General features: G+C 37.8%; 1 protein-coding gene across 2 annotated transcripts in view; it reads right to left on the reverse strand.

Moving 5' to 3' along the window:
* DSE (dermatan sulfate epimerase) overlaps positions 1-17,057 on the reverse strand; it is an 83,468-nt gene that overhangs the window by 11,336 nt on the left and 55,075 nt on the right. Inside the window, exon 3 of one of the 2 annotated variants that reach the window (XM_044244118.1) lies at positions 1,866-2,119. In XM_044244118.1, the coding sequence (XP_044100053.1) occupies positions 1,866-2,119 (254 nt within the window). Of the gene's footprint in view, positions 1-1,865; positions 2,120-17,057 lie in introns of those variants that run through there. The other variant, XM_044244127.1, reaches the window with a different exon arrangement.

Genomic DNA, 17,057 nt, shown 5'->3' on the forward strand with positions numbered 1-17,057 from the left:
CGTACTCGGAAACTCCTGTGAGAGAAGGACTACACCTTTTGACCCCAACCTGAACTGGTATTTTCTTTTTTTTTTTTTTTAAGATTTTATTTATTTATTTGACAGACAGAGATCACAAGCAGGCAGAGAAGCAGGCAGAGAGAGAAGAAGAAGCAGGCTCCCTGCTGAGCAGAGAGCCCGGTGTGGGGCTCAATCCCAGGACCCTGAGATCATGATCTGAGCCGAAGGCAGAGGCTTAACCCACTGAGCCACCCAGGTGCCCCCTGAACTGGTATTTTTGATGCCTGCATAGTACCTGGAGAAATCTTATCTACCACAAAGAATTAAGAAATAAGCTCTTCCTGCTACTAAAGAACTCAACATTTATATAAAGAAACAGGACTACGAGGCTGACACCCAAGGCCCTGGCTGAGAGCCAGCTTGTTCTGGGTTCTTTCCACCATTTCATGAGGGTGTCTTTCACAGGCCTTGGGATTTATTTATCAATAAATAAATACTTTGATATTTGTTTATTGATTTGATATTTTGTGTTTTGATCTTTTACTTTTTATTTTACATTTTGATCTTTTAAATCCTGTTTATTCTTGTGAGAATAGGGGGCAAAGAGAGCCAAGATGAAACTTGGCTCTCTTAAAATTTGCCTTAAATCACTATAAATTGAATCTCTATTCTAAGAGAGGCAACAAAATATAGAAGGGGAGAGCACTCTGAGTTTGGACAAAACTGGGTCCAAATCTGATACCTTATATGGCTGATGTGACAAATAAAATAGGGACAAGGAATAACACATGCCACATGCTCAGTTAATATTCGTTTCTTTTCCTTTAAGACTAATTAAAAGTGATGGCTGGCTGATGATTTACAGGCCTATAGCCTTGGGATAAATAATACATTATATGTTAATAAAAATAGTTTTTTAGGGACACCTGGATGGCTCAGTTGGTTGAGATGCTGCCTTCGGCTCGGGTCATGATCCCAGCGTTCTGGGATCGAATCCCGAGTTGGAGTCTTTGCTCAGTGGGGCGCCTACTTCTCCCTCTGCCTCTGCCTGCTACTCTATCTGCCTGTGCTTGCTCTCTCTCTCTCTCTCTCTGACAAATAAATAAATAAAATCTTTAAAAAAAAATAAAAATAATTTTTTAAAAAGTGATGGCTGGTTGATAAGACAAGAGAGAATGCTAGACTTGAGGAAATCTGATGCTGGATAATCTACAAAATGCATACTAATTCTTGTGGGGAAGTAGAGTTCTGTCAGATTTTCCAGCCCCAAGTATAGGTTTAATATCCCAATAATTCACTGTGATCTTAGGGCTGCTTTTCTTAAATACAGTCAAATTTAATCATGGGCAGACTTTTATAGGTTTGTAATTAAGTCAGAATTACAAGAACAGAGACAATGTAGTATCAGCAATTATGTAATACATTAAAGCAAAATAGTTACATGATCCACAAAAGTCACTTCCAAATTTGACCTAAATGACCCCAATTGGTTGTTTTAGGTCCTTAGAGAAAAAAAAAAATAGTGTTGTAATGACAGACATCTGTGTGCAAAGAAGATTCATTTCAAATAATAAACTACTTGTTAAGCTTTTAAAAACTCCATTTACCCAGGATGGCTATGTTCACTGTCACATTGATTGGGGCAATCAAAGGCCTGACTTAAAAAGCCTGCAGGCTGATATAAGTAGCAGAAATGAGGAAGAGATGTCTCTCTATTGTCTAAGAGATGCCCTGGTATTACTTCAACTCACGAGCTCAGTTAGGATCCAAATATGAACGCGTACTAAGGCTGGTATAAAAACGCTCTGCGCACAAGGCAACTAGGACCAGCGCTTAGGCATTCCCGCGGTTGTGTCCACACGCACCTTGATTCATCAGGACCAGGCTTCCCGTGAGCAAGGCCATGCAGTTGGTGGGCTGATGATTGTGCAGGTACTGAAATCCCCATCCTCTCCTGTAGGACGTTTCATACATATATCCTGAGACGTTGGCAATCACTTCAAGAAACTTCTCCTGCTGTGACTTGCTCAAGTAGTTGTACAAGAAGTCGTAGGCAGTGGCAAAACCAACCAGGGAGTGAGCAAGTGGGACTTCATCCCAAGGAGCATCTCTGACCAGCCTGCAGAGGGAATCAAGCACGGGAATGAGCGCAACACTTTCAGAGTATTTGTCGCCCTTTTCGCGCATCTGTTTCTCAGAAGGAAAGGGCACAGTCGAAGATACAATCCGAAGGGTTGAGTGCCTCGGAATTAGCTGCCTTCCACATTAGACACAAGCATAAAGCTTGTCCCATGGGAAAATTACATAGCGAATGCTTTTTTTGGGTTTCTGGCAACATCAAGAGATGCTGAGAATTTTCCCTTTTGATTTTTTACTCTTGATGAGAGGAAGACTATGTTCAAATAGATCTAAAGCACAAAACGTGTGCTTAAGTGGCAGGGCAAAATTCTCGGGAATATCCATCCAACTGTACTCACCCTCCTCTTTTTACACATAGTTACAGGGTCTCGGTTCTGTTCTTATGGCTACTTTGGCAAACCAGTGGAACGTAAATATCCCATCTCATTTCCCACAGGCTGGTCAAGGTGCAGGTATCATGGCCTCGAGTTTATGACCTCTCAATCTGGACAGACCCACTTGGTCAAGGCCATGATGAGGAGGGTGGCTAAAAATTTGGTGTGAGTGAAATGAGCTGATTCTGAGTTCTACATCTTGTTCTTTCTCCGAAGATGAACTACACTGCCTTTAAAGTCCTTTGAGTATCTCTCAGAGAAATGTAAAAGCTGACCTGTGAAGTAGGACACCATTTTTCTAGGAAACCAAGTTTCTGCTTGGCTGGCAACATTATTCTATAAGTAGTTTTACAGTGTGTGGCCTGCATTATATAGGAAGCTTAGATGGGATTTTTCACAACCACAATTCTATGGAACTATCTAGAAAGCCCTCGCCATGTGCTCAAGACGTATTTGAGTAATCTTGAGGACAGGAACACGCATGAAGAGTGTGCTGTACAGACGGGAGGTATAAGAAAACTCAACTAGGGATTAATTGAAAGTTTGCCTCTTGACCTCTGGGCAATCTCAAGAAGGCTCAGCCTCGTTCTCAATGCTTTAAAATGCATACGCTAGAATATGAAGTGATATAAGGAAATCTGTTCCTTTGACATGTAGCTATCTCTACAGATTTTTTAAAAAGATTTTTATTTATTTATTTAAAGATTTTTAAAATTTTATTAGACAGAGATCTCAAGTAGGTAGAGAGGCAGGCAGAGAGAGAGAGGAGGAAGCAGGCTCCCCACTGAGCAGAGAGCCCGACGCAGGGCTCGATCCCAGGACCCCGGGACCACGACCAGAGCAGAAGGCAGAGGACTTAACCCACTGAGCCACCCAGGTGCCCCAAAAAGAATTTTTAATTTTTATTAATTTGGCCAACAGAGATCACAAGTAGGCAGAGAGACAGGCAGAGAGGGGGAGAAGAAGTCTCCCCACCAAACAGACAGCCTGATGCGGGGCTCGATCTCAGGATCCCAAGATCATGATCTGAGCCAAAGGCAAGGCTTAACCCACTGAGCCACCCAGGTGCTTTAACACAGATTTTTTAAAATAATTTTTATCTCTGTCCTTTATTACAGCACCAAAAAAACAAGATTTAATAGCAGAGCTAGTACACTATAATTTATGTTGTGATGAACATAAAAGTATCTGTGGTAAGTATGATGGGATATGCAAATATCTGTACCTACCTATGACAAAGTTACACGTTCTCCCAGTATCCCTCTAGGGGTCACCTATGTTCATGATTTGGAAGAAATGCTAAATTTCATGAAACTTAAATTCCATGAAATAGCATTTCAATAAGAAATGCTAAAATTCATGCAAATTAGGATGCTATGTTTCTCCCATACAAACCCCACAGATCCCAGGATAAGAATACTTAAAAATGCTCTGAGAGACCACCTCCTCTAGACTATATTCCTCTTTTAGGAGTTTTGTATGGAAAATGTGATTTTAGTGATGCCTTCTGTGGTCACCCTGCAGAATTTCAACATTACTCTCCAACTGACAGTGTCTCATTTCCCTTTCTCACTTTTTTGTCCTCTTCGGTGTTTGTGTGTGTATATGTATATCCAGCCTCTACTAGATTTTAAGTTCTACAAGTGCAGGGTCTTATTTTTTCCTCATTTTATTCACTATTGGATCCCTAAATCTACAACAGTGTCTGACACATAATAGATGCTCAGTAAACATTCTTGGAAAGCAAAAAAATAAAGAAGAACAGGCCTATAAAACTAGGCTACACTATTAACAGTGACTATATGATCATCACAGAATCAGGAATTTGGAGGAATCTCTTGGTACTTAATAATAATTCCCGTGTTTGGTTAGCGGTGTTGATATGGCGTGGTGCTCAAATAACTAAGGTTGATGAGTTTTTTTAAAACTGTTTGGTCACAGATAAAGCCACCTTGCCGGTTAGCTTGCTTGTGTGGACTGGCTGGAAAGAGACTATGGAGAGGGTGAACTCATTCCCCACTTCTAGGGAAAAAAACAACTTCTCTGGCAAGCTCACTGTCAGGAAGTTAGAACACAGTCTTCAGTGACTCCTGGTGGTTGGTGAGCCAAGAAGAGAATCTGAGTCACTTGCTTCCCAGCCTGTGTCTTCGTGCCACATCACGATGCATCTATAAATGACAGCAAGTCCACCTAACAACGGCAGAGCCGACATCAAGGAACCGCTACCATCTGCCCAACTCTGACCCATCTGATTGCCCCATGAACTTATTGTTTCCTTTTTTAACCAGTGAACTTATTTTTATAGATCAAAGAACATGTATTATCATTCTCATCTTGCAGGAAGTATTACTATGCAATTTCTGTGAAAATCTCCAAGCTCCCCCATATACTTGTTTATTCCAGGCAGTTTCCAATCCAGTAAAATGCTCATGTACCAAATTTTAAAAAAAGCTTACACCATCAGGCTCATCGGTCTATCATTATAATACCAGAACCGTAATAGTTACGGTTCTAAAAGGTTATCTAACTCCTTTACCAATACAAGCTGACCTAGCTGTCAGCTTGTGCAGTGATGGGAAAGAGCATATTTTAAGGTCATGGAAACCAAAGGAAATTTGCTTCTAGCTCATGGATGGCAAAGAAACTATCTGATTCAATGTGATCGTGACTACTGGTTAATAAATCTACTGGGAAAGCTGGCTGAGTGGGCTATTTAAAAAAAGGGGGGGATACAGATGATAGTTTATGAATTTTATTTCAGCTTAAAATACCTATATGTATACACATTCACCAAGCTTTTGAAGGTGAGCTACAAGCCTTTCTTTAAAAATAGGTCTACAGATCAGTTCATTGTTCTTTCCTGCAAAGGACACACAAAACACATCCTCACAATTTTTTTTTTTTAAGATTTATTTATTTATTCGGGGCACCTGGATGGCTCAGTTGGTTAAAGCCTCTGCCTTCGGCTCAGGTCATGATCCCGGGGTCCTGGGATCGAGCCCCGCATCGGGCTCTCTGCTCGGCGGGGAGCCTGCTTCCCCTTCTCTCTCTCTCTGCCTGCCTCTCTGCCTACTTGTGATCTCTGTCTGTCGAATAAATAAATAAATCTTTTTTTCTTAAGATTTATTTTTTTATTTTATTTTATTTATTTATTTATTCGACAGACAGAGATCACAAGTAGGCAGAGAGGCAGGCAGAGAGAGAGAGAAGGGGAAGCAGGCTCCCCGCCGAGCAGAGAGCCCGATGCGGGGCTCGATCCCAGGACCCCGGGATCATGACCTGAGCCGAAGGCAGAGGCTTTAACCAACTGAGCCATCCAGGTGCCCCCTCACAAGTATCTTTAATTCTTATCTTACAGAGAAACTAAGGCTTAAAATTGTGAGGATGTGTTCACCTTCGAGCCCCGCATCAGGCTCTCTGCTCGGCAGGGAGCCTGCTTCCTCCTCTCTCTCTGCCTGCCTCCCTGCCTACTTGTGATCTCTGTCTGTCAAATAAAAATAAAATCTTTAAAAAAAAATCCACTGTAAGTGCAAAATATACCAATGGATTTTTCTACCAATTAAAAGATAACATGGTTTCAGATTCCACACTGAAACTAACTTTTCTGACCCAGAGTCCATTTAAAATTAACTTTCATGAAACCACCACTTACCAAGTTCTAGTATAGTAACAAAGAGCATCCAAGGGCACCTGGGTGGTTCAGTCAGTTGGGTGTCTGCCTTTGGCTCACGTAAGGTCATGATCTCGGGTTCCTGGGATCGAGCCCCAGGTCTAACTGCTCAGTGGACAGTCTGCTTCTCCCTCTGCCCCCGCCCCCCACTCATGCTCTCTCTCTCAAATAAATACATAAAATCTTAAAAAGAGAATATCCATAATTATCTGAAAAGATTCTTCAAATAGTCCATCCTTTACAATCACACTGTTTGTAAAAAAAAAATACAGCTATGAAGCAGCTGTATTTTCTTCATATAAGTCAACCAAAACACCACACTACCACAGGCTGGATACAGCAGACATGTAAAATGTAAAACAATGACCTCCTTCACACTAAGTACTTTGTTTTTAAAAATACAGTTATTTCTTCCTAAAAATGTTATTTAATGTTACTATAAAATGGACTTTTTACCCTAAAGGAAAAAAAAAAAAAAGAAAGAAATGGACTTTCCCAATGAGTGTATTTATTTTAAATATTTATTTTAAATATTTCTGGCCTTAATTTTTAATATGGTGAATATTGATATTTAGATATTGGTCCAGTCCAAAGCTCTCTGACATCTTCATTCATTTTTAAGAATGTAAAAGAATTCTGAGTCCAAAAAGTTCAAAAACTGTTCCTAGAATACTTTCAAAGATGAGTTCAGCAAATTTATGTGACACAGAATGATGTGAACATGAAAATGAATGATGAATTGTCCAAGTTCGGGGGCATGGTATTGGTAGGGAAGGGCCCAGAACTGATCAAGATGTGCTGCTTCCATGACTTGTGCTGACTGTCAAACGAAGAAAAGAGGCATAAAAATCCTTCCAAAATGTAATAGCCTCATTGATTCAAATTTTTATACCAGTTTTATATGAACAGACTGCCTCCCTTATGATAAATGCCTTTTGAACTATCCATTAGGTATGGAGTACAATAGGCAACTCAGTCTCTATTACTTAAAGGTGGACAGCTTACTTGATTAAGAAAGCTAATAAAAAGAAGTCAAACAAAAAACAAAACAAAACAAAAAAAGAAGTCAAATAATAATGTTGGCCTCTATTTTTACTTGTAGAGATTGAAGAATGATCAAATGAGTATATTTAAATTTTTTTCATATACTTTTAATAGACAATAATTTAGAAACTAACCATCTGTGAAAAGATTAACATTTAGGATTACAAAGTTCACAGAACTCCTTACATAATCTTGTTTAACTTTTTATACATTTATTTCATTTACACAAGTACTGTAAAAGTAAATACGTGGAATAATATGTTTGGTATTTAAAACCTAAGAGGGGTCAAGAAATCACTGATATTTATTTAAATGAATCAGTAATATACAAAAAATAAACACGAGAAACAATGGGGCAACTCGTAATACCCTTTAAAATATTATTATGGTTATTAGTCTAGTTTCCTAGCACATTTTACAGCTTTACAGTTTTACATCAGGTTTTTCCATATGTGACTATATTGTAAAGATCATTATGTGATCCATGGTATAGGCAAAGTTATCTACTTTTATGCTTAAATGAAGTTCTATTGTTTGTTTAACCTTTATAAAAAAGCGGAACTCAAAACAATCCTTTTTCTCATTTTGAGACAACATAGTTTTATAAGCCCATAATGTATTTCCTAAGTGAATTCATAAAGTAGAAGATTCATGTTAAAAAATCTGGTTTAGGGGCACCTGGATGGCTTAGTGGGTTAAAGCCTCTGCCTTTGGCTCAGGTCATGATCTCGGGGTCCTGGGATCGAGCCCCGCATCAGGCTCTCTGCTCAGCAGTGAGCCTGCTTCCTCCTCTCTCTGCCTGCCTCTCTGCGTACTTGTGATCTCTCTGTCAAATAAATAAAATAAAATCTTTAAAAAAAAAAATCTGGTTTAGGGTGCCTGGGTGGCTCGGTGGGTTAAGCCTCTGCCTTCGGCTCAGGTCATGATCTCAGGGACCATGGATCGAGCCCTGCATCGGGCTCTCTGCTTGGCAGGGAGCCTGCTTCCCCCCGCCCCTGCCTGCCTCTCTGCCTACTTGTGACCTCTCTCTCTGTCAAATAAATAAATAAAATTAAAAACAAAACTGGTTGAATCTGAAGTGCTAGATTATGACTTCACCTATGACACCAATGAAGTAATTGCAAAGCAGCCAACCTCGCTATGCTGGACTTCAGCCCACATCATGGAACAAGGAAGGGAGCCGAGTTGGCTGCCTAAGCAGCCCATTGTGTCATGGCTGGGAAATCAAACAGAGGAGCTTGGGATCAGTTGTTCTGGTCCCAGCCTAATATGAAGAAGCCCCAGAGCTACAAAAGACTATCTGTCCTTTTTTTTCTTTTCTTTCCCTTTTTTTTTAAGGATTTGTCCTTCATTTAAAATCTCACTTCTTTTCCCCCCCACCTTTTAAAAAACTTATTCAAAATGGATCACAGACTTTAATGTAAAATGCAAAACTATGAAACTTTTAGAAGACAACATACAAGAAAATCTATGCAATTTTGAATTCGGCAATGAGTTATTTCTTTCTGGTTTTTTGTTTGTATGTTTTCATATTCCCCCTTTTTCAGCCGTAATGAGTTGTAATATACAAATAAAATTTGTGTGTATCTGAGGTGTAAAAAAATCTGATTTATTTATTTTTTACAGTAGATATTTACATCAATATAAATGTAAGAGAAAAATGAAAGAAGGCTAGAGCAGTAGCAACCCCCTTTTGTCAGCTTCACTGCAGCTGTGTCTATGTAAATATGCCACACCTCTGCTTATGGGGCACACTTGGTCACACCACCCAAATATGCCAAAATAAGGTCACTTCTATCTTAAAATGTAAATTAGTCTATTCATTCTAAAAGTGTCCGGAAGACAGTAATCTGATAGAAAGTCATTCCATTTTCCACCAAATGTCTTTGTGTGTTTGCAAACAACTTCCATGAGTTAGGAGAGCCCTGTATGACCACTGTTTCTAAAAACATGACTAATGGGGGTTATGATTCATCTTTTTTCCCTCTTTAAGTTAAACGTGAAAACTAACCATGAATGTTAAATGTCAGTAATACGGTAAATTTTGTAAGTTATTCCCGTAAACCTTAGCCAAAGGAAGTGGATTTCTAAGCTGTGGGGCCTCACCTGTGAAGCACACTGGGGCCTTCACAGTGATTTGCCAAGAAGAGCTGAGGGAGCCTGGAATTTAGAGAGACTGGATGTGGGGACCTCTGAGTGGGTGGCCAGGTATCCAAGGGGTAGCTTCAGCTGAATTCTGGCCTGGCTTGGTGTCCATATTCCAAGTGTTTGATCAGGTGGCTAAGGGTAGCATTAGCATCATCGAGCAAAATTCCCTATTTATAGCTAGGAGGAAAGAGAGAAATCGTACTTCATATTAAGTAAGCACATAGTATGTGCCAAGCCCTTTATATACTTTATTTCATCTGATCTTCAAAACTCATATTAGGTTATTACATGCCCATTTTACAAATTGTAAAACTGGCATTTAGATAGGAAAATACCATGTTTAAGATCAGAAAGTTAAGTTAAATGGTGAGGCCAAGAATGGAACCCAAGGCTATCTGAATCTAGAATTGTTTTTTATTTCTTCCTGGTGAGGGAAAGCACAGTGCTTTCAAAGAAAGTCACCAAGTTTACAATAGGAACCCAGCTAGAAGAAAGTGCTAGAGTTAGCAGACCTACCAAGAGCCAGGCAGAAATACAATCCAGGGTTCCAAGCTCTGCCATGTCCATGATACCAAGGGAGATACAAGGCAAGAAATGTGAGAAAAGAGGGAGATATTAGAAGAGATACCATGACTCCATGTTCAGATGGTTGCTCAAGACCCACTCAAAGAACATGAGATTCCAATCACATGGAATGCCTAGAATAACTCTTCCTCTCCCCACAGATGTCTGCTCAACCTGGGGCTCTTAATGTACTACTCCAAGTATAGCTGGTACAGGGGCTAGTGGGCCTGACACTGGACACTCAGAACCATCAGCTCCTTAAGCTGGACAGGGCTATAATAAACATAAATGGACAATGACTTTTTTTCCCCCAACATCTACTTTATTCCCTCCTTGAAAAGTAGTGCTAGAAGGATAACAGTAGGACAGACTAGAAATTGACTGTATTAAGAAATCGGGGCACTTGACTGGCACAGCTGGTTGAGCATCTGACTCTTGGTTTTGGCTCAGGTTGTGATCTCAGGGTCATGAGATCGAGCCCCATGTCAGGCTCTGCACTCAGAGTCTGCTTAAGACCTTTTCCCCCTCTCCCCCTATTTCCCATCCTCTGCCTTGTTCTCTCTCCAAAATAAATCTTTAAAAGAAAAAAAATCTTCAGGAAAAATAACTTATCAGCCCTAAAATGTAAAAACACGTTCTCTCACTATCCTTATTTCTATATTCATTAAATTACTAGATTCAGTAAAACAGAACACTACACTAATTTCATTTCAAAGTTTAGAATTCAATACCCCAAGTATTAAATTCTAAAATGCAAAAATTTAGGTCAGGTTGGCTCCACTCAAGCAGAATACTGAGGAATCAATTATGCAAAGGCAAAAACCAAAGAGAATATTCTTTTTTACTTAAAATATCACTGTAAATAATGTGTAGAGAAAATGAATTAATTTGAATGTCAAAAATATACCAAGCTAATGTGAATAAAATGTACAGAAGTGTTGTTAAATGGGAAAAGGCACTGCTATGTCATTATTCTAATGTTTAATTAACTGACACAAAGTCTTAACCAAATATCCAAGTATGCCATCCAAGCACAATATATTTAAATAGAATCAAAAACATTTATAATTGTAATCCCTTTTAACTGACCAGTGGGCTAGTGTCCAGCCTGGGCTAGTGTCCAGCCTCAAAAGATAAGAGGGAGAAACATGATAGGCAAGATGATTCAAATTTGATAACAAGACCTCTGTGTCACTGGAGTGGCAGAGCTCAAAGGACTGGGGTTAGTCCTTACCTATCAAATTCTAATGAAAAATTATCAAAGAGCTCATTATAATGTAGAAATCCTGAAACCTACAAAGAAAAGGAGAGACTAACACAGATTTGCCTCTATTGTTCACAAAGCTTAATCAAATGATTTTTTTTGCTCATTTAAAAAACTATCTTAGTATTTTGTAAGTTTAACATACTTTACATTTATTTGTATACAATGTAAAATATGTTTCAAAGAGTTTAGTGGGTCACCTTATTGCTGTCATTGCTTTACTCAATGACTATGCAACTATGCAGTGACAATGTAATAAACAATGCCTGGGGGAAAAAAAAGAAGAAGAAACAATGTCTAGAAATAGTCAATTTGATTGTAAGAGAAAAATTAACCATAAAAGAATAGCCAGAGAAGTCAATTAAAAAGAACAATGATGGAGGGTAATTAACTCTGTTAGAGAAAAAAATGAACTATAAAACATCACCAATAAAAACTGGGTGGACGGACATACAAAGAGACAGACATACTAATGAAGCCAAACAGAAAAAGGTGCAAAACATAAAGAAATTCTGTAACAGCAAAAATAAATAGGAGAAAGAAGTAACTTCAAAGAAGTTATATTGAAACAACTGGATAGGAATTTGAAAAAAGATAAAGTTGAATCTAAAACTCTCAGAGTAAAACAAAATAAAATCTAAATAATTTAGGCATCTCAATGTAAAATATGAACTCATACTACTATTAGAAGAAAACTTGACTTCCTTTGTGACCTGGAGAAGGGAAAGCCTTTCCAGCTATGATTTAATAATAATAGAAAAATAAAGCGACATATAAAAGTTTAAAAAAAAGTTTTGTCTTTGGAGAAAAAAAAACAACAACACATGAAATCAAATACAAAGAACAAACTGGTAAAAAATATTTGCATCATATATCTTGAATATAGTTACACTTACCCAAACATACAAAAAGCTCTTAAAATTTAAGAAAAAGATCAAAATCTCATTAGAAAAATTAACAAAAGACAAAGAAGACAGTTGACAAAAAAGAAAGGTAAATATCTCCTCTCCCAAATTCTCATCTCCACTTATAAAAGAAATGTAAATTAAATCAACAACAAGGTAACATCCAGATTAATAAAAACATCAAAATATGACAAACACTCCAGTAAAGCTGTAAAGAAAACAGGGACCCTCTTAAAATGCTGTTAGGGGTTCAAATCGTATAATTCCTATAGGGTAGAGTTTGGCAATAATTTAACACAATTATGTAAACATTTTATCTTTTGTCCTGGTTATATCACTTACAGAAATTCACCTCAAAGATACACCTCTATGAATACGAAAGCACATATGCATAAGGTTGTTTATCATGGAATTATGTGTAAATCTGTACTATGATTCTGACATGGCATATTGTAAACTATGTAAATGTTTCAAATATTTAAAATTAAATGTCAGAAATAAATACTAAAATGTTCAAAATAAAGTAAACAAATAGGGCAAATGCTCCCAAAAAAGAACAAGATAAATCTCTAGAAAGCAATCTTAATGAAATGAAAATGAATGATTACCTGATAGATGCTTGCCATCATAAAGATGCTTGCCAGAGTCAGGAGAGCAATGTATGGGAAAAGCAAGCATTTCAACAAAAAGGGAGAAAATATTTAAAAATACCAAATGGAAATCACAGAGCTAAAGAATATAACAATACAAATGGAGGGCACCTGGGTGGCTCAGTGGGTTAAAGCCTCTGCCTTTGGCTCAGGTCATGATCCCAGGGTCCTGGGATCGAGCCCCACAACAGTATCCCTGCTTGGCAGGGAGCCTACTCTTCCCCCCTCAAACCCACTCCCCGCCTGCCTCTCTGCCTACTTGTGATCTCTGTCTGTCAAATAAATAAATAAAATCTTAAAAAAAAAATACAACTGGAAAATTAAAGAGAGATCCATCAGCAAACTAGATCAAGTGGAAAGAATGACCAGGGCAGTGGAATTCATCCTATCAGAGGAATAAAAAGAAAAAGGATTTAAAAATAGTAAAGATAGCTTAAGGGACTTCTAGGACACTATCAAGAGTACCTATATAAACATTATAACTGTCTTAGATAGAAGAATGGGAGAAATGGCCAGAAGTTTATTCAAAGAAATAATGACTAAAGTGGAGAGAAATAAACAGACATCCAGATTGAGGTATCACAAAGAGTTACAAAAAGATGAATCTAAAGAGACTCACAAGATACATTTACATTGTCCAAAACTGAAGATAAAGAATATCAAAAGTAGCAAAACTAAAGCAACTTGTTAACATACAAAGGAACCCTCATAAGACTATAAGCAGATTTCTCCACAGAAACCTCTCAGGCCAGAAGAGAGCAAGACAAAGTGTTGTAATAAAAAAAAGTGCAATCAAGAATATGCTAGCCAGCAAAGTTGTCCTTCAGAAATGAGGGAGCAATAAAGTTTTCCAGACAAACAAAAGCTAGAGTTTGTCACCATTAACCAGCCTTACAGGAAGTGTTAAAGGAACTTCTTCAAGCTGAAATGAAAGGATGATAAGTAGTAACATGTATAAAATTCACAGCTAAAAATAAATATATACTTAAATTCAGAATACTCTAATATTTAATCATGGTAAGGAAATCACTATAACTTTAGTATAAATTTTAAAAGAAGACTACTAAAAATACAATAATTTGTTAATGAATGCACATTATTAAAAAATGTAAATTCTGACACTGAAAACATAAAATGTGGTGGAGAGGAGTATAAAAGTGTAGAGTTTTTATATGTGTTGCAGGTAAAGTCATCAACTTAAACAGTCCGCTAAACCTATAAGATGTAAGCCTTACATTGACTACAAAGCAGAAAACCTATAGACGATAACCAAAGGAGAAAGGAATCACCAGGAAATCACTGATTCAGAAAGTAAGAGAGCAAGAGAGGAAAAAAGTAACAAAAGAACTAAAAAACTGCCAGGAAATAATTAACAACTAAATCCATATCTATCAATAAATTCTTTAAGTTATAAATGGATTAAATTCTCCAATCAAAAAACACAGAGAAGCCAAATGGATTTTTTAAAAAGACCAATCTATATGCTGCCTACAAGAGATTCACTTCAGCTTCAAGGATTTATAGACTGAAAGTGAAGTTATGGGAAAAGACTTCCATGCAAATGAAAAAGCAAAAAAGAGCAGGAATAGCTACACTTAGATCACACAAAATAAATTTTAGGCCAAATGATAACAAGAGACAATAAAGGTTATTACATAATGATAATATTTGTAAATATTTATGCACCCAACATAGGAACACCTAAATATAGAAAGCAAATATAAACAGTTCTGAAGGAAGAAACAGAGAAATACAATAATAGTAGGAAATTTCAATACCCCACTTTCAACAATGAAAAGATCATCCAGACAAAAAAAATCAGAAAGGAAAATTGGACTTACACTACACATTAGACCAAAAAGCCAAAACCAAAAATAAAAGCAAAATGACACATTAGACTATAAAGATATATATAAAGACATATATACAGAGACCACATATTCATATAGAAAACATTTCAACCAAAAGTAGCAGAATACCCACTCTTCTCAAGCCCATGTGGAATATTCTCATGCACAGATCATATGTTAGGTACAAAACAACCCAATAAATTTTATTTTATTTTTATTTTTTATTCTATTTAGTTATTTGACAGAGAGAGAGAGAGAGCACAAGCTGGCAGAGTAGGAGGCAGAGGGAAAGGGAGAAGCAGGTTTCTCGCTGAGCAAGGAGCCAGATATGGAGCTCAATCCCAGGACCCTGGGATCATGACCCAAGCCAAAGGCAGTTGCCTAACCAACTGAGCCACCCAGGTGCCCCACAACTCAATAAATTAAAAAAAATTAAAATTGTATTAAGCATATTTTCCAACCACAATGGTATAAAACTAGTAATCAATTATATGAAAATTCACAAATATGTGAACATTAAACAACATGCTCCTAAGTAACCAGTGGGTCAAAGATGAAAACAAAAGGGAAATCAAAAAAATCTTGAGACAATTGAAAATGGAAACACAGCATACCAAAACAAATTAGATGCAGCAGAAATTGTTCTAAGAGGGTATTTCATAATGATAAAAGCCTACACTAAGAAAAAAGAAAGGTCCCAAGTAAACAAGCTAAATTTACATCTCAAGGAACTAGAAAAAGAAGAAAAAATTAAGCCCAAAGTTAGCAGAAGGGAGGAAATAATGAAGATTAGGCAGGAATAAATAGAACTGACTAAAGAGACAACAAAAAAGATAAATGAAACTAAGAGCTGGTCTTTTGAAAAGAGAAACCAATAAATGTGATATACTCACATTAATAAAATGAAGGATAAAAATCATATGGTCACCTCAACAGATGCAGAAAAAGCATTTCACAAATTTAAATATCCTTTCATCATAAAACCTCAGCAAACTGGGTATAAAAGGAACATACCTCAACAAATAAGAGCCATATACAATAACCCGCAGCTGACATCATACTTAGCAGCAAGTTTTTCCTCTAAGATCAGGTACAAAAGAAGGATGCTGACTCTCACCATTTTTATTCAGCATGGTACCAGAAGTACTAGCCAGAGCAATTAAGCAAAAAAGAAAAAAGTATCCAAATCAGAAAGGAGGAAGTAAAACTGCCTCTATTTAAAGAAAACATGAGGGGTGCCTGGGTGGCTCAGTGGGTTAAGCCTCTGCCTTCCGCTCAGGTCATGGTCTTCATATCCTGGGATCAGCCCCTTGTTGGGTTCTCTGCTCAGTGGGGAAACTGCTTCCCCGGCTCTCTCTGCCTGCCTCTCTGTCTACTTGTGATCTCTCTGTCACATAAATAAGTAAAATCTTTTTAAAAATGTGATTTATAAATAGAATACCCTAAAGACTCCACTAACAAAACAAAACAAAAACCAAAAAACTGTTAGAACTAATAAATGAATTAAGTAAAGTTGCAGGATACAAAGTCAAGGTATAAAAATTAATTGTGTTTCTATATACTAACAATGAGCTATCAGAAAGAGAAATTAAGAAAAAATCCCATTTATAATAGCATAAAATACTTATAAATAAACTTAATCGGGACGCCTGGGTGGCTCAGTTGGTTGGACGACTGCCTTCGGCTCAGGGCGTGATCCTGGAGTCCCGGGGATCGAGTCCCACATCAGGCTCCCAGCTCCATGGGGAGTCTGCTTCGCTCTCTGACCTTCTCCTCGCTCATGCTCTCTCTCACTGTCTCCCTCTCTCTCAAATAAATAAATAAAATCTTTTAAAAAAAAATAAATAAACTTAATCAAGGGAGTAAGTGATCTTGACACTAAAAATTATAAAACATTGATGAAAGAAACTGAAGAACATTCAAATAAGTGGGGAGTTATCTTATGCTCATGAATTGAAAGAATTTTTTTCTCCTTGAAGTCAGAAACCAAACCATGCTTTATAAGCCTGAGGGGCCATCAGTGGTTTCTCTGTGGAGATATTTACTAGCCAATGAAACTTCCTCACTTTCTCCCCATTCCCACAACCCCTCCAGTCCTCCAGATTCCCATCTCTGTAATTCAACCACTTCAAAAATATTTTGAGGAGGGCACCTGGGTGGCTCAGTGGGTTAAGCCGCTGCCTTCGGCTAAGTCATGATCTCAGAGTCCTGGGATCGAGTCCCGCATCGGGCTCTCTGCTCAGCAGGGAGCCTGCTTCCTCCTCTCTCTCTCTCTCTGCCTGCCTCTATGCCTACTTGTGATCTCTCTCTGTCAAATAAATAAATAAAATCTTTAAAAAAAAATATTTTGAGGAAGGGCCTGGGGCTCAGGATGGCTGGCCAGTTCCCATGAGGTACCTATCACCAGGCTCCTGGACAGGGGCTAAAGGAGAAAGGCCAGTCATTGGCT

The sequence above is a fragment of the Neovison vison genome, chromosome 1 (genome assembly GCF_020171115.1).
Source record: "Neovison vison isolate M4711 chromosome 1, ASM_NN_V1, whole genome shotgun sequence".
NCBI lineage: Eukaryota > Metazoa > Chordata > Mammalia > Carnivora > Mustelidae > Neogale > Neogale vison.